Raw genomic sequence first — 18,794 nt, 5'->3', positions numbered from 1 at the left:
GGCCCTTACATCCCATCCTGGGAAGCCTGCGCTGTATTATCCCAGACCTGTACCAGCACACAGGTGGTAAAGAAGCCGTAGGCTACGGCAGCAAGCACGGGGTCTCTTTATAGTCATGCCAGTTGAGAACCGGCAACCTTTTCTATAAAGGCCAGATAGCTGATGTTTTAGACTCTGAGGGCTTTGTTGGCCCTATGGTCTCTGTCACAACTAGTCAACCTGTCGTTGTAGCATGAAAATAGCCATAGGCAATTCATAACTTAATGGGGGTAGCTGTTTTCCAATAAAACCTTATTTACAAAAATTGGCAGCAGGTTGGATTTGAACCACAATTTGTAGCTTTTTGACCTCTGCTTCAAATAATATAGGCACAAAGAATTATTGATGTATGTATATATAGTGCTTTTGCTTTCTTTTCCTATAGAATGTTCTTAGCGCCAGTCTGGTTTACCCAGGAGAGCTTGGTGAGTGGCCATGTTGTGCAGAGTGCCAGACCTGCCACTGTGTGAGAAGGGGAAAGAGCTACAGTCCCTGTCTCAAAGAGTTTATAACCAGGAGTTATATGTATGGTTAGTTATACTAAAACGTCTCCTTTAGTCAATCTCCCTCTCTCTTCATGGGCAACCACTGTTCTGACTTCATTTCCCTCACCATAGGTTAATCTTGAAAGTCATATAAATGCCATCATTTACTAAGTACTCCTTTGTATCTGACTTCTTTCATTCAACCTAATTTTTTATGATCCATATATGTTGTTGTATGTATCAATATATTTTTTATTGCTGAATGGTATTATTTCAATATACTACTGGTTTTCTAGATATCCTTTTGTTAGTGATTTTTAATTTAATTCTCTTGTTGTTAGGGAACACACTCTGTGTAGTTTCAATCCTTTTAATTTAATGAGACTTTCTTTTGGCCCAGCATGTGTTCTGTCCTGGTGAATGTACCATGTGCTCTTGAAAAGAATATGTATTCTGCCATTGATGAGTATAGTGCTCTATACATATCAATTAGGTCAGGGTGGTTTATAGTCTTATTTATATCTTCTATGTCTTTACTGATTTTCTGTCAATGCTAAGGGGGAGTTTAAAATCTCTAACTATTATTGTGAAGTTATCTTTATCTCCCTTTAATTCTGTCAGTTTCTGCTTCATGTATTTTGCCTTTCAAATTTGGAAGGGTTTCAGATACTATTTCTGTAAATATTTATTCTCCACTAATCTCTTTCTCCTGTCCTTCAGAAATTTTAATGACGTGAATTTTAGACATTTTGATAGCGTCCCTCAAGCCCTTCAGGCTCTATTTATGTTTTTCAACTTTTTCCCTCTGTGTTCTTTATATAGGATAATTTCTCTTGATCTATCTTCAAGTTCAGTGATCTTTGCTCTGTCATCTCCAGTCTGCTATTGACTCTATTAAACCTATCCAGTGAATTTTTTTTAATATTTTATTTTTTAGTTCTAAAATTTCCATTTGGTTCTGTTTTTGTAGTTTCTTTGTCTCTGCTGAAAACTCTGCCTCTCCATTCATTTCAAGAGTGTTCATCTTTATCTCATGGAGCATGGTTATTATACCTTCTTTAAAATCTGCCTGATAATTCCAACATCTGGGTCCTCTCATTTGCCTGGCATCTGTTGATTATCTTTTTCTCCAGAGAATTGGTCACATTCTTCCATTTTGTTTTGGTTTCGCATATCCAGTAATTTTGTCTTGTATCTGAACATTTAAATTATTATATTGTGAGATTCCAGATCCTGTTAAAATCCTTTGCAGCATGTTGGTTTTGGGGGAGTTTTTTGTTTGTTTTCACAGACAGTCACCCTGGTTAGGCTTAGACCACAAATTCTGTCTCTCCTTCTGTGGGTGGTGGATTCCAATGTCAGTTCAGTTTTCAGATCCTTTACTGTGCTATTTGGGCCTATCACATGCATGTTACACTCACAGGTTAATCTGATACTTGCGTGGTGGGTTATATGGTAGTTTAGTTTTCAAAGCCTTTGCTTTTTTTATTCCCCCTTGGGTCTGTTCATCACATGCATAGCTCAGGTTGGGCGCACAGCTTGTGTCAGTTGAACCACAGAAATAAGGATCCCTTTTTTATAGATCCAAATTTCCATGTGGTATCATTTTTCTTTTGCCTCAAGAATTTTCTTAAACATTTCCTCTAGTGCAGATTTCTTGGTAATCAATCCTTCCAGCTTTTGTTTTATTAAAGAACTAAAGAATATCCCCCCTTTTTATGATTTCCAGTTATGCCAATGTTAGACTGCTTCACGTTGGCCCGCAAGTCCCTGAGGCTCTGTTTATTTTACTTGATGTATATGGGCTTCAGTTTGGATAGTTTCTATTGCTGTGTGTTCAAGATCACTGATCTTTCTTCCACAATGTCGAATCTGCTGTGCGTCCCATCTAATGAATTTTTCATCTCAGATGCTGTCTTTTTCAGCTCTAGAAGTTTCATTTAGTTCTCTTTTATATCTTCCATTTCTCTCCTCATTATATTCATGTTTTTATTTATAACTGTGCTCATGATTTAAATAAAAACATGAATATAATGAGATGAGCACAGTTCTAATAGCTGTCTTAAAGTCTCTGACTGCTAATTTTGTCTCCTCTATATATTTTTTGCATCTGCTTCACTAGATTGATTTCTCTCCTTGTTGTGGGTCACAATTTTTGCTTATTTAGTAAGTTTTGATTGGATGCTAGACATTGTGTATTTTGTGGCATTGAGTGCTAGAGTTTATCTTCTTTAAAAGAAAACTGGGCTTTGTTCTGGCACACAGTTAAGTTTCTTGATGATTAGTTTGATCTTTCTGGTTTTTTTTTAAATTCTCTGGGTGGGTCTAAAGTAACTTTCATTCTAGAGTTAATTCTGCACTACTACTGAGGTGTTTCTTTCTTGGGATTTTTCCTGAATGTCGTTTGTTCCATAAGAACGCTCTACCCTGGCTGGTTGAAACAAAGTCTGCCAGCCCTGAGTGAGCTGTGGGAACTGTTCAGCTTATAGTTCTCAGTCATTCTTTGTCTCGTCTCGTGGCATTTCACGTACACACACATGACACATATTCAGCAATATCTTCAGGGAGATCTCTGGAGGTTTTTCTGTACACATAGTTTTCTCCTTTGCTGTGCTCTGCCCTGCAAATTCCAGCTCAACTCAGGGACCCTGCTGTGCCTGCTTGTGTTCCCCCTCCCTGCACCACAGTCTGGAAAGTACCTCTATGCTCATTTCCTTTATTTCCTTTCTCCCAAGGTCCAAAATCCTGCCCTGCCTATTATACAATGTCTGGAAACATTTGTTTCATATATTTTTCTCCTGGCTTCTACTTGGTTATGGCGGGAGGGCTAATCCAGTTGCAGTTACTCCTTCCTGGCAGAGGTAGAAGTCCAATCCAGCAATATTAATGTAGTGCATTCAGTGCTCAGCCTGGGAGGAAGGAGTAGGGTTGCAGTTACTGGAGGTTATCCAGAGGAAGTGGAGTGCTGAGTCTTGATCAGTCAGTAGAAGGAAAGCAATGGGAGGAAAGGACTTTTCAGGCCTTTACGAAAAGGGCTGTTTGGGATTATCCAGAATGTGCTGGAGTGCCTCTGAAGGATTTAATCATTAGAGTGATACTATTGGAGTTACATTCAAGCTATGTTTTTGACGTGGTTCTAAAGGCTTGGGTCATGATTGTCGATCCTGGCTGTGTATATGAACCACCTGAGGGACTTTACAACCTATCCAAGCCTTGAATTCACCCCAGACCAATTAAATCAGAATGAGGACAGAGATAGGGACTTGGACTTCTTTTTAAGCTTCCTAGGTAATTCTAACGGGATCGGGAACAGAAATTATAGGTTTAGATTGAGGTTCTCTAGGTTTGGGGACCACAAAGGGGAATACTGTTGCTGCTCCGAGAAGAGGTTTCACTTCTGAGGCTTTTACTTCTCCTGATTTGGATGCTTAAAATCCTAGAAACGGTGTGTTAGTGCAGACGAGGAACAGTTGCTGGACGAGGAAGGCCAGCTCACCTGCTACTGTGTGTGGACTCATCTGAAGAGAGGCGGTATGATGGTTAGTTATTGACAAAGCTGATAAGCTGGAAGAGCATTGGGTCCTTTTGGTTGTTGGTTATGGAGACCAGTTCACAATGACGTAAGTATAAGAAGAACTTTATTGGTCTATGTGACGAGAAAGAGGTGGCTTGGACAGGAAGATCGTTTTAGTTCTAAGTCCCACTGTGATTTCTCTCTTCCTGTTGACTGTTCTCTCCACCAGGCAGGGGACCTCGCCCCTAACACCTTGAAGTTGCTAGAGGAAAAAGGGCTTCTCTCCTGGTTCATTTTTTAAATCCTCAAAAGAAACAGGAATGTTCCTCTTGACAAAGAGAATAGTACTAACATACTTGTGCAGAGACATGGCTTAAATTATCATAGATTTCCTAGGACTAAATATTGTGTGACAGCTGGCAAATAGAGACTTAGGTATGTTAAGTAACTTGGCCAAAATCATACAGGTAGTCAGTGATCAACTAGGACTAAAAGTGCAAGTCACTGATTCCTAGTCCCTGCTTCTTCTGTTATACAGAGCTCTAAAGTGAACATTCTGCTGATTTAACCTTACAAAATAGGGCAGTTCCCCTTACTTTCTTTTCTTTCTTTTTGTTTGTTCGTTTTTGCATTTATTAAAAAAAAAGAAAAAAGGGAAACCTGCTCCTTTCTTCCTTCATATGGAAGAGACATAAGCACAGCAGACACACAGACCAGAGGATTGAAGGCAAAACTAAAAGCTTCTTTTACTTTTCTTTCTTATCCCCTTTAAGATTACCATATTTATATTCTTTCCTCTGAAGTGATTGGATTTCTTCAAAGGCAGAGCTACATAAGGCCAGGTGGCCATGTTAATGGTTATCTAGGGAACTTTTATGAGAGCATATGTATCTCTTACAAGTAATGATTTATTCTTAATATGGCCGTCCTTAGCTGGAAAAGTCTTTATAGGTCAAAGAACCTCATGAATGTTTCAAAAGCTGTTACCAATTTTTCTAATCTTGGTAGTGTTTCTTGATCTCTTTTGCCATGAAATCCTGGTATGTGTATAAGGAACAGATGGAGTAGTTAATAGAATAATGATAACCAGAATTTCTTTTACTATAGAGCCGAAGTATATAGTGACAAAAGAATATTAAACTAGTCTTCATCGTGGGATATAATTTAAACTTATTTATCTTAAGTGTTTGATTGTTAGGTTTTTCCAGCCATGTTTATTATGAAGATTTAAAAATATCTGATTGGGCCAATGGAACAGCTGTAGAAAATTTTCGGTCCTAGGAGACCTGTTCTCATTATAATAGATATTGATGGGTTTTTTGTTCTTGTTGATGATTTATGACTGATGATATAGAACTTTTAACTACACTAGTCTTTTTGACTTAAAGCACTAAACTTTCCCTTTCTCCCTCCTCTTGTTTTGTCTGACAAGTACCAAATTAGATTTTATAATATTCAGATGTTTAGAGTTGTAGACTACATTTCATTAAGACACTGCTGGGTTCTTTTTTAAATAAGAAATAACATGAAGAAAAATCTTTTTCTGTATCAAGAAAATGTTGCCTCACATCGTAGCAAATTTACCTGACAATTAAAGCTCTTTAGATGTTATGTTCTATTTTTGGTATCCATATAGATGGGTATTCAAAGCTTTTGGGTTATTCTGGATTTTGAATTAGCTGAACATTTTTGAGGGTAGATAGGTAGAAATGCTGCTTAGACCTTCTGTAACAGAATGACTTTCCACGGGGGGTTGAAAGTGGTAATGAGCCGTATGGGAAAGTGCCCAATATGCTTTTTCTGTTGCAATAAAATAACTGGCACTCTGAGGTACTTGGGTAGTCGCTCTATTCAGGGATTGCTGAAGTATCCTGTGCTATTCAGCAACTTAGCCATAAATATTCTATGATGTTTTGGACTTGTTGCCCCTTTCTTTGTTCTTCGTGAAATATATTGGTTGTGTTTTGACCATTTGCCCTTATATGAAAGGTTTTTGTTTTTTGTGTTTTTTGGTGAGAAGTATAGAAAGCAAGATTTGTAGAAGTACCACAGTCTTCTTTACTCTCAGGATATGAAGCTTGCTGGTGGGTATTCCCCAACACAGCATTGGGAGTTGAATTTTTCTGATGGTTCTGTTGAGTAGAGACCAATTTGAGGAAGGGTGTCCATGTTTAAAATTGTATCCAGATTGCACTTCAATCCTAAACCATTGTGAGGATTTGGGAAATTTACTCATATCCTTCTCCTGTTTTAAATATCATAATGTTAATATTCTGACATGGGAAACATGAGAGAGAATATGGAAGGTGACTTATTGGAGGTATTTAGTAAATCTCCACTAATTTTTACTCCATTAGGAGTGAGGCTTGTCAAAATTAGCCTCCAAAATCTTGAACAATTTTATTTCGTGCTTATTTAAATCATTCATTTTTGTGATTTTCAAGAACATTCAGTAAAATAGTACCAAGATAGAAGAACATTATAATAATCAGTAAGAGTGGACAAAAGCTCTGAACAGACGTTTCTACAAAGGAAATATACAAATGGCCGGTAAGCACATGAAAAGTTGTTTGACATCATTAGTCATCAAAACGATAGTGATATTCCACTGCACACCCACTAGGATGGCTATAATTAAAAAGACAGATAATAATGAGTATTGGTGAGGATCTGGAGAAATCTGAATCCATATGCACTGCTTGTGCCAATTTAAAATGGTGTAACCACTTTGGAAAATATTTTCAGAGTTACAAATGGTTAAACATAGAATTAAACATACCACATGGCCCTGAAATTCCACTCCGAGGTATGTACCCAAGAAAAGTGAAAACATGTGTCCACATAAAAACTCATACGTGAATGTTTATAGCAGCATTATTCACAATAGTCAAAAGGTGGAAATAACCCAAATGTCTGTCAATGATAAATGAATAAACGGAATATGATATATCTGTACAATGGAATATTATTTGGCTTCAAAAAGGAATGAAGTACTGATTCATGCTACAACATGGGTGAACCTTGAAAACATTGTGATAAATAAAATAAGCCAGACACAAAACACCACATATTATATGATCCCTTTTATGTAGTTATCCAAAATAGTCATAGCTATAGAGATAGAAAGTAGATTAGTGGTTACTTAAGGCTGGGAGGGATGGGGGGTGATAGCTAAAGGGTTCAGGTTTCTTCTTTGGGGTGATGAAAATGTTCTAAAATTGATTGTGGTGATGATGGCACAACTCTATGAATATATGAAAAGCCATTGAGTTATACACTTTAAATTGGTGAATTATATAGGATGTCAACTATATCTCTTTAAAGCTGCTATAAAAACATAACCAATAGACACAAATACTTTACATGACATTTATATAAACAAGTATAATTACATAAGTTTATCAACTGAAACTAGTGTGTTTTATTTGCATTTCATCTTTTATATGAAAATAAAGACTTTTAGAGTGCCTGAAAATTCTTATGGGAATAGTTAAAGTTTCCCTTTTAATCCTGTATGTTAGGAAAGCATTTTCTTCATAACCAACACAAAAGTAAATTTTAAAATAGCCGCAGGATCAATTATCAAAAATTCTAAATATGAAATTTAAATTAACCAGGTTCTGCCCTACAGTGTTCCTCTTTTTGGCTTGATTGTATTTTTTTCTATAGCCTTATTAAAGCAATAATAAGCTTAAACTGAGGCATGTGCTATGTCGGGTACTACGACGACATAGGACACAAGAGTCACAGTGAAGGGAAGGAATTTTCATCAGCAGCAAAAAGCACATTAAGTAAACATTTGAAACATCATCTTCAAAGGGTATGATAATGGAAGGAAAGAAGAGAAAAAATTAGACTGTTACTTCTCTCTCATTCTACCAGAATTAGATTGGTAATCTCCTATAAGAAAAAAAATCTCTTCCAAACAAATTCCTTGAAAGTGGGTGATTAAAGAAAATGTAAGGAGTAAACTCAAGCTGACTTGAAAAGATTGATGGAAATACCTTGCAAAAGTGAACTTTGCTCTGTAATTGACCTTTTTTAATGAGGTATCTGTTTAATACTTAAAGTATTTTTTAACGACAAGGTTGTCTTTCATTTTATCTAGCAACCATTTTCTTAAAAGTGCTGTTAATAGAAACTATGATCCCTGACACAGAGTTATAATTATGGAGACACTGGCTTGTGTATCTCAACGTAGTTATTACCATCTGAAGTATCATACCCAGCAGAGAAATCCTATAGTATATGTATTAAATGTTAGTTTGCCTCTCATTGTCTGCAGCCACCAGACAGTAAGGCTTTACCCACTGTCATTTCAGCCATTCCCTTGACTCCAGTCAGGACTTCATTGAAAATACTCCAAGTATTAACTAACTCTAAAACTGTAAGAGTCTGCTGCTCCGTATGTCAATAGCCTATTCCAGGCTTCTCTCTAGTACTGCTCATACCTTCTAAATTAATATCTTCTTCCTTTTCAGCACATAAGGACTTACGCATGTTCAGTCTTATGTTGGGCACTGTGGATACAACAGTGACAAGACAATCATTGCCCACCCCAAATGGCATTCTCCATTTGTCATCTTTTCTTATTTTGAGGATTATTACTATATGCAGAATAATGACATAAATCATGTTATTGTCTTTGCTTATAAAATAGGAAGTATGAAAAGAACAGTCCATGGCAGTGTTCTGTAACCTTCTCCTTGTGCCTGTAGGCTACTCTGGATATCAGGATTCTTACCCATATGGCAGGCCAGGTCACTATGCAGAAGTACCCAGGAACTATGATGTGTACACAGCAGGACTTAGTGAAGAGGAGCAGCTGGAGAGAGCATTAAGAGCCAGCCTTTGGGACCGAGGTAGGAATTTTGCACCCTTCACTTATTTTAAAGCATACCTCACATGGTGAGATGGTCTGGGAAAGGACTGTTTGGAGCAAATTAAACTTTAGTTTATAAAAAGGATATGTAGATGAAAAAATGTGTGCAGATTGTGATTACAAGGAATGGGGTGTGATGCCATATGCCCAGCAACCTCAGCTAATAAGGTGCGAGACTATGTATGTATTGTTAAAGTGGTTCTTTTTATAGGCCTGCTGCATTCGATGCTTTGACATTAAAGTCAAAAAACTAAAAAAAATTCAGGGGCATGAAAAAAGGAGTTTGCTTTGGAATCCATATCTGTAAAGCAGGCTCTATGTCACTTTGTATCAAAGTGTTGCCCACACACCTTCCTCAAAATCTCATGGACAGCTTGATAAGAATTCAAACTCAGAGTTCCATTCCAGACCTACTGAACCAATCTCTCTGGGGGCAGAACCTTGGAATGTGTATTTTTAACCAGCTTTCCAGAAGATTCTTTTACAAACTCACACATGAAAACCACTGTATTTCTCTTGCCATCTTTGTTCTGGGATTGGCTTATGGGTTTGGGTATTACTGTTTTATTGTTTTAGTAGTGACTAAAACTCATCTATTCATCCAATAAGCATTTGTTAAGGTTTTATTATGTTTCATGTACTGTGTTAGGTACAATAAGGAATTCAGAGAGGTAAAAGACGGAATCTGTCCTCAAAAAGTTCAGTCTCAGGGCCGGCTCCATGGTATAGTGGTTAAGTTTGGTGTACTACGCTTTAGCGGCCCAGGTTCACGAGTTTGGTTCCCGGGCACATTCCTACACCACTCGTTGGCAGCCACAGTGTGGCAGCAACCTGCATATAAAGTGGAGGATGATTGGCACAGATGTTAGCTCAGGGCTGATCTTTCTCAAGCCAAAAAAGAAAAAAATAGTTCACAGTCTCTGGGAGTGGAGACGCCGTAACACACCAGTAACCATAATATCAGGTACCTAAGAGAGTTTAGGCTAAGTTCTAGAGGCAATGAGAGGGGGCAAGCTTCTTCTTAACTAGAGCCCTCAGAATTTCATGGAGGAGGTAGCATTTGAGTTGGACCTTCAAGAATGTGTAGAGTTTGCAGAGATGTGGAAGGGCCTTCCAGGCAGGAGTCAGTATCCGCACAGACACAGAAGTAAGGGTCATGGTTAGCCAGCCTGCACTTTTGAACAGTGCACTGAGAGAGGAAGGGAAGAAAGAGTGGGAAGTTAAGCTGAGGCCTGATCCCAGAGGCCTTAAAATTAAATGGGCCAAGTGGAAAATGGATCTGGTATATGATGTACATGCCAGTAAGTTCTGCTTGGGGGAGTGATGTGATCAGAGCTGTGTTTTATGAATCTGTCAGCAGTCATTCCACAGACAAGGATTGAGCACCTGTAGGGGGTACCAGGCATTATGCTAGACGATGGGAATACATAAATTATGACAACTTCATTTCACACTTTAAGGAATACAGTCTTAGCAGCTGCAGTGCACATGGAGGTGGGCAATTACAGCAAGAGGGGAGATAACTCAGAGGACTTGCAGTAGTCTGAACAAGTAATGAAAGCCTAAATTATGAGGGCGGCAGGGGAAATGCAGAGGAAGAGCTAGATCAGTATTTATTAGGTGGAGAGTATCAAAACTGTGGTGTACTGGTCGTCTATTGCTGTGTAACAAGTCACCCAAAACACATGGCTTAAAACAATAGACATTTCTTTTTGTTCTTGAGTGTATGCGTCAGCTGGGCCAGACTATGTGATCTTGCCTGATGTGCTAGAGTGTCTGCAGTGGTCAGCTGGGGCTGGCTGCTCTAAGATGACCTCATTTACATGCCAGCCTACTTTTGTCTGAGGTAATGGGGGAGATTGAGCCGCACATCGCTCCTCATCCAGCAGGCTAGCCCAGGCTCCTTCATAAGGCCTCAGTGCAAGGGTTCCAAGAGAGAGTGTGGAAATAAGCAAGGTTTGTGCTGGTACGTCATCAGCTCCACTGTATTTTATTGCTGAAGCAAGTCACAACACTAGCCCAGAATCATAGAATAGGGAAACAGACTCCGCCTCTTCATGGGAGTAGCTGCAGAGTCATGGTACAAAGATCATGAGTGGAAGGAGGGGTGGGGAATTGGGGCCATTCTTGTAATCACTGTATCACATGTAGTCAATGGACTACCAGATCGCAGTCACTAGAAGCCTGCCTTAGCCAAGGAATCCTAAATTCAGGGGATAGGGCCCCAGAGCCCGTATTTTAACAAATTCTCATGGTTATTCCTATACACACAGGAGTTTAATCACTACTAGGCAAGATTTTAAATATTATGGGATAGGTAGGTCAGGGTAAAGCTGCTCAGCAGAAGGCTTTATTTAGGATCACAAAGGGACAGCACAACAGAATATTTTGGAGTGATAGAACTATTCTGTATCTTGATTGTTGTGATGGAAACACAACTCTTTGCATTTGTCAAAACTCTCATGACTGTACATCACGAAGAGTAAATTTTCCTATAAAGAAATTTTAAAGAAGTAAATAAAAATAAGAAACCCAATGGAATGACTGATAGTCTTGCAAATATCAAAGACTACAAAAACCATTAGTTAGAAGGTTGTTGAGAAACAGGACATTCACACAGTGATAAACTATCAGTTCATAGAGGACATGCTAATAGCAAAGTGAAAAATATAGCTTTGCAATGGAGAGATTTCCATAGTCACCACCTGAAGCCAGTGGTCAAACTCAGCAGCATCATTAGGGATGGCCTGACAGCGTGTCCTGATATGATGCACTATGAAGAACACAGCATCATCTATGACATATTCTTGCTAAAAATGTTTAACCTGACTCTAAGTCTTCAAATGTAAGTGTCAAGATACAGGAAATACATGGAATAGAGGAACAAGTTGAATAACACCATGGAGAAATAATCAGACAAAACAGGGAATTGCTACAATTCAATGAGACTGGTCTCCTGAAAAAAAAAACAAAAATAAAATCAATATCATAAAAAAAAGCAGGATGTGGTTTTTATATTAAAAGAGAATAACCAAGCGTAACATAAGAACCTTGAAAAACTGGTTGTAAAAGACATTTTTTGAGAAAACAGGAATTTTGTATTGGAACTAGCTATTAGATGTTATTAGGGAAATAATCTTTCTTTGATGTGACAGTGGTATTGTAGATAAGTAGGAGAATGACCCTTATTCTTGGGAGATACATACTAAAGTATTTGGAAGCAAAATAATATGTCTGCAACCTACTTTCTGAGGTCAGCCAGAGCAACCCTCTCCTGTCTCTGCTTTCCCCTCTCTCTCCCTGCTTGCCTCCCTCTCTGCCCCTAAACCTCCACAAGTTCTACATTCAGATAAGTTTGGGAAACACTACAAACTATACCCTCTTGAAGATCCAGAATGACACTGGTATGCTGATGATTCTAATGAATCCTGCAATTAAGAAACCAATTTATTAAATTAATGCTTTCCAAATTTGTTTGACCACAGAAGTTTACTTTCAATGAATGATTTTAAGAGCATATGGAACTAGTTCCAAGGAAACTGATCTAAAGAGACTTCTTGAAGTGCGTTATACAGTAACGGGTGACAGCAAGGGAAGTGGCTTTACAAATTGTTTATATTCATTTCATTTTCCTTAAAACACTTTGTGATTGTCTTATAAAGAGTGAGAAACCAAGGAGACATCTTTTTTTAAAGCCGTGTATTATTTTTTAGCTTTGTTTCTATGGAAAAATATTTGGTTTAGTTTATTTTATAAAATTATGACCATACAGTGCATACTATTTTGCACCTTACTTTTTTCCCTTCAATATTATGTTGTAATCATATTTTCACATCACTAAACTTTTTGAACATATAAATCCTCCATATATTTTCTTAGATTTATATCTAAGTATTTCTCTCTTTTTTTTTTTGGAGGGGGAGTATAATATTAATACTATATTAAAAAGTATAAATAGTACTTTTTAGGAAATTTCTAGGGGCCGGCCCCGTGACCGAGTGGTTAAGTTTGCATGCCCGGCTTTGGCAGCCTGGGGTTTCGCTGGTTTGGATCCTGGGTGCCGACATGGCACGACTCATCAGGTCACAGTGAGGTGGCGTCCCACATGCCACAACCAGAAGGACCCACAACTAAAATATACAACTATATACTGGGGGGATCTGGGGAGTAAAAAAAACAGAAAAAAAAATTCTATGTCTGTTGAGATTATTAATACTTTTTTTCCTTAGTCTATTGACATACTAAATTCTTTTCATTTTCAAAGTTGAAGCAGGCTTGCGTTCCCAGGATAAATTTCACTTGGTTGTGATATTTTATGGTCTATCCTGGTGAAAATGCCATGTGCACCTGAAAGTAATGTGTATTCTGCTCTAGTCGGGTAAGTGTTCTACAAATGTTAATTCGATTAACTCGGTTGATACTATTGCTCAGGCCTTCTGTGTCCCTCCTGATTGCTTGTTCCATTGAATACTGTATTTTTTTTTTTTTGAAGATTGGCACCTGAGCTAACATCTGTTGCCAATCCTTTTTTTTTTTTTTCTGTTCTTCTTCTCCCCAAGTCCCCCAGTACATAGTTATATATTCTAGTTGTGGGTCCTTCTGGTTGTGCCATGTGGGATGCCGCCTCAGCATGGCTTGATGAGCAGTGTCATGTCTGAACCCAGGATCTGAACTGGCAAAACCCTGGGCTGCTGAAGTGGAGCGCACAAACTTAACCACTCGGCCACGGGGGCCAGCCCCTGAATACTGTATTTTTAATTACACAGTTACTGTGAGTAATATTGAATACATGTTGTTCTCTGGTTGCCCTCGGTACACCAAGGCTTCAGATTCCTCTAGCGTTACCTGGTTTTTAGGTTGGGGGCCAGTTTGCCAGGTTGCTTTTCTCGGTGTCTGCTTGAATTTCCATTCCAGGGCTTTCCTTCGTGCTGGAACTGCGAAGGTCCCCCCTTCCCTCCCTTGTCCCTCTCGCAGGGCTGCACTGCTGTTTCTGGCTGCTCTGTGCTTTTCAGTCTGGTGGTGGGAGGCCAGTTGGGGTGTGCTCTGATGTAATGGTAGTCTTAGGCAGTAGCTGTGTCAGTCTGTTTGGAGGTGTGGCCTTCACAGTGTTCCTGCCCCTCCCCCAGCTGCAGTGGTGGGTTTTTCCCTCTTCCCTTCTCTAAACTACGTAGGTTTTTTCCATTTCCCTAAGGGAACCAGTGGTTTTTGCCTTTCTCCCTAAATAGCATTTAGGGCTTTTGTTCCATAGAGATGATAGGGAGAAGGGTCTAGCAGCCTTTCACACAAACCTTTCCTGCAGTGGCTGCTCTTTCCCCCAGAGCTGTACCAGGAATGACCCTAAAGGATGCTTTCTCTGGACTCTCACCTCTCTCTTTGGTGAGGACCGCGTGAGGCCCTGAGAAGATCCTGAAAGTGGGTGTGAATTCCTTTCTATTGCAGCCGCGCATATATTCTGTGCGTATGTTTTGTGGTCTCTTCCTGGCTCACACTCAGCCTTTACCAGTTTGTTAACAGTTCCAGCTGAACTCTTTTTATTCGCATCCAGCAGTCTGTCCTAGGTAACCAAGTGCTTCTGTACCATTTTAGACTTCTGTTTAGTTGGTTGCCCTACTGCCTCAGCTCTCTGATGGGTTCAGAAAAAGTTATTAATTTGCAGATTGTCCAGCATTTATGTTTATTGTAAGTGTGGGCGTGATGCTTTTTCCAGCTTTCTACCTCCCAAGTAGAAGCTGGGAGCATTCCTTATTCTTCGTTGGGGTTTGAATCTAGCATTCCTAGTACATTTACTTATTAGCTTTTTTTTTATTATTATTAAAGAAGATATTTTCCTCATGAAGTAGGTAGAATCTGTAATCCCTTCTAAAAAGGCTGTTACGGTAAATGCTTAATTCTTTCTCTTTGATTCCCAGTTTTCAGAGTAAGAAGTTACTCTAATAGTCACCAAAAATACTGAGTTTTGAAAGGGCCAATGAATGGAAATTCATTTGGTAGAATGCCAGTCCAGCAAGAAACATCCAGCACCAATTAGTTTCAAGCTGTTCTTTAGTTAAATATATTGGAGAAGTAAATTAAAGAATCAAGATAGCAACTTTTTAACCTCATAATTTACTATTGTTATATTTCTTAGCAGTACCTGGCCGTAATTCCAAGTCCTAAAGCTCATGCTGGGAATAATAATACCACAATAGGCTTTGTAGAAGAAATATCGAAATCCCCATTATTTCAAGAAGCTTACACATTTACTACTATTAATAGAAATCTTGTCTTGTTCTGTTGGCAGTCTCAGCTTTTATAAATGAGTCCAAGAGGCAGCTGATACCACCATAATAGAAAAATTTTGGAAAAGAGCCATCTCTTTCTTTGAGTCAAAAGGCAGATGCCAACTAGGAGCATTAGCTCATTGCATTTTCCTCTCTCCCATCCCCCACATCCTTCCATGTATAATTTGTGCCTTTTTTTTTTTTTTAATAGCCTGCCGCCAAGTTCAGCTGGCGGCTGGGTACAAAGCTGTGTCCTTTTCAACTTCTATCTGCCAGTCTGGAGCATGTGTCCAGGTTAAAGCTGGAAATCCTTACTGACATGTGGAGTAACTGGTGCTTCTTTTCTTAGACTCCTCTGAATGGCAAATGGCCGCAATCACACTTTGGCTGTCTTGTGACAATCAGGCAGAGTTGTCAGCTCGCTCCCCACACTGTACAGATGGGGTTGCTGGTTAGCCATATGTGAAACCGGGGTGGCATGTACCACAGAGGTCTTGGCTTCGGAATGAACCTGGTTGCTGCTTTGTCTCTCGGTCTTCAGATGTAAAATTACCAGGGAAGCCATATTGGGAAAAAGTCTTTAGGTTCCAAACTAATATCTAGTGCTTTGTTGTTAAAAAATCATTTGATATCTTTGAATCTTTTTTATAAGCATCATGTGTTCATAGGGACCAAAGGAGATACATTTTAAGTAAAAAAACAAAACAAAGAAAATTTATTTTAAGTTGTCCGTTTTTCTGTTACTGAAGCTACATCAAGGTATATAAAAGCAGCATGTCTTGATCTTTATTATTGTATGGAAATTTTTGAGAAAACTGTAATAAAATATGTCTTTTTAATCTTTCATGATGTGGTACAAAGAGAAAAGGATGGGAATGTCAGTAGCCTGAGTTTCAGACCCGGTATATCAATGAACTAACTTTACTTGAAGTGTGAGTCACTGAATCGAATCTGATCACACCTTTATTATTATTTTTTATAATAAAAAAGTTGAATTTGGGTACTCTTCGAAGTCTGTTCCTTTTCCATTATTCTGTCGTAATGGACTTTGTAGGAGAGGTGTGGCAAGACATAGATGGCAATGTTGGAAATGTCAGGAATATTTGGTGAGTGTTTGACACTTAGGTCTCAGGGCTTACAGATGAAAGATCCTTTCTGGAAGATAAATTCACACAACTGTTTAAGGCAGATTTAAATTGATAAATACATGCATTCAATGGTAGTACCTTCTTCAATTGCATGATTATATGATGTAGACTTCATTGTTCCAGTTCAGGCATAGTACAGTTGGGAATTTTTAACATGTGCAAATGTTCACTGCTGGCCAGCTTAGCTTCGCAGGAGCATTGCAGGCCAGGACAGGGATGTACAGCTAATTCTGTGTGACCACTTAACTGTTTTGTTTTGTTTTGTTTTGTTTAAGTAATTAGTGTGTTTTTCCTCCAGGGAAACTTTCTATGTAATAAAAAAGTACCATCTGCCAGATTGTGTAAAAGCAATTTTATTGCAGAACACTTCCTTTGGATTACTGGTTCTTACTTGCTCCTCTCTATATTGGGGATATTCGTGTCAGAGAGTAAAGTTTGATATTCGAGACTGAATCTAGATGTGAAATTGTGCATATAAAGAAATATAAGTACATACTTTTTCAAATCTGTGAAACAGTGTGTGAATACCCCAAGCAAGGAGGTAAATAATAAAATGAGTGGACCAGAATTCTGTTTAGATCTCCATTGGGAAGGAGCAAGAATCTGTTTAGGTTCCATATTTAAAAATACTAACTGTATCCCAGCCCTTATAAATGTATATAAATAAAAATATGCATGAAATTTAAAGATACTTGGGAAATTGACATTAATAGTTATGTGTGAATTAATTTATAATATTTCCTCTGCCACATACCCTCACAATCACCATTTATTGAATGGCATAATTCAGATGCTAATGAGTAGATTTACCAATAAAAGTATAAACAAAACTCTAATGAATTAATTCCAACCACCCGTCCCCTGCCTCCTCCCTCCCACATGGAGATCCCTTTTGGACTACCAAATCGTAACAATTTCAGAAATTACCTTACATACTCATCCCGTTGCTCAGAATCATTATTTACCTGTAACTCATAAATCCCTATTTGAGCCCCTTGTATGTGTCAGATACTGTTAAACATTGCAGGCTACAGAAATGAATAAATCTTATTCTTTACTATCAAAGCAAAAATATTCTTTTTGCTGAATGACAGGAGATTTAAGTGACTTACTTCAGCTCTAAGCAATATATTAGATTTAGGAAAGAGAGTAGCTTTTGGAATGAGTTGATCACTTTACTTACCCATCTCTGAAATTCTGTACCTCAGCAACCCTGATTCCCTAAGTTATATAAGAATTTTATAGGATATCAGGTTTACTAATATGATGATTTGGATACTCAAATTATCTATATAATTTTTAATCTCAGAAGTTATTGAAATGTATGTTTAATGTTTCATAAGATCAAATTTAATTGGAGAAAGCTATTTATGTATAGGTCTGATTAAGAAACTTGTCATTTCTATAAAATGTATTAATTTGGAAGATAGATAGCAAATAGTGCTTTAAAACTGCAATGAATCTTACATTCTTATTGATCAAACAATTGAGGATGTGGAGAAGTTTTGAATCATATGTGCTTACACTAAAATATGAAACAAAACAGTATCCTTTTTTTTTGGAACTGAAGGCCCAGACTTTGTTTCATAGACTCAGTAGTTATTTTCAATGGATAAAATTTTATTTTCTTCTTATTTGAGCCTTTCTAATTTCTTGCTAAACATTGTTAAGTACACATCAAAAGTGTATATACCATTTTGTATGGCTGTGTCTTAACATTTTATCTTCAGCAACGAGTTTTGGTCTCTTTTGGTGTCCATAAAGAGCCACATTGTTGAGCATATGAAGCACATAAGTGCAGTTTAAAGCTTGGGGAGGGACCTATTACTGTGATCCTCTGCTTAATTTAAGTTATTTTTAGAGTAGATGATGGAGAACAAGACAAGGCAGCACCATTTTCAAATAGAACTGTGATGCTGACACTGAGAGTGATCTTAGAGGTCATGATGTCTAACACCTTGATTATACGCAATAAGGAAACAGACTCGGAGAAGTCAAGACACTTAACAGTCCATCACAGTCTCTATGTCTCTTAATGACGGCATTACTGTTGACAGTATCCTGCCCTGCGGGTGCAGTTTTGAAGTAGATTGGGCCTCCCAGGTGTGAGGAGCCTGGGAGTCAGGACCTCCTTGGAAGATGCTAGATTGGACCCACATTTCCTAGAGCTCCTGTGAGTTCACCCAAGAGCAGAGCTGAACCCCTGAGTGAGCTTCTGCATCAGGCGTCTGGGCTTGACTGCACATGGCCTCTCAGCTCTCTCCACCTCCAAGAGCAGAGTTCACCTGGCCTTCGGAGGTAAGGGTGACAGGTGATGAAGTGTGAGAGAACAGCTCTGATGTGTGTGTGCTAACACCTGTTAGATGCAAGCTATGCTTGCTGTGCAGTTCTGCTTTTGTTTTGCCATAGGAATGGCGAGTACTCAGCTCCTTTTCTGGAAGCCCTACCTGAATTCCAGATATGCTG

The 18,794-nt window shown here is 38.4% G+C and overlaps 1 protein-coding gene across 5 annotated transcripts in view; it reads left to right on the top strand.

Moving 5' to 3' along the window:
- Positions 1-18,794, top strand: part of RHBDD1 (rhomboid domain containing 1) — a 146,452-nt gene that overhangs the window by 88,721 nt on the left and 38,937 nt on the right. For 4 of the 5 annotated variants that reach the window (XR_006885907.1, XM_046644951.1, XM_046644950.1 and 1 more), the window contains one exon: positions 8,757-8,900. The exons of the other annotated variant lie outside the window; for it this stretch is intronic. Coding sequence is in view for 3 of the 4 variants with exons in the window: in XM_046644951.1 (XP_046500907.1) it covers positions 8,757-8,900 (144 nt within the window). In the remaining variant the exon portion in view is untranslated. The remainder of the gene's footprint in view (positions 1-8,756; positions 8,901-18,794) is intronic. 5 annotated transcript variants of the gene reach the window in all.

The sequence above is a fragment of the Equus quagga genome, chromosome 17 (assembly GCF_021613505.1).
Source record: "Equus quagga isolate Etosha38 chromosome 17, UCLA_HA_Equagga_1.0, whole genome shotgun sequence".
Taxonomy (NCBI): domain Eukaryota; kingdom Metazoa; phylum Chordata; class Mammalia; order Perissodactyla; family Equidae; genus Equus; species Equus quagga.
This window is presented reverse-complemented; position numbering and strand designations above follow the sequence as displayed.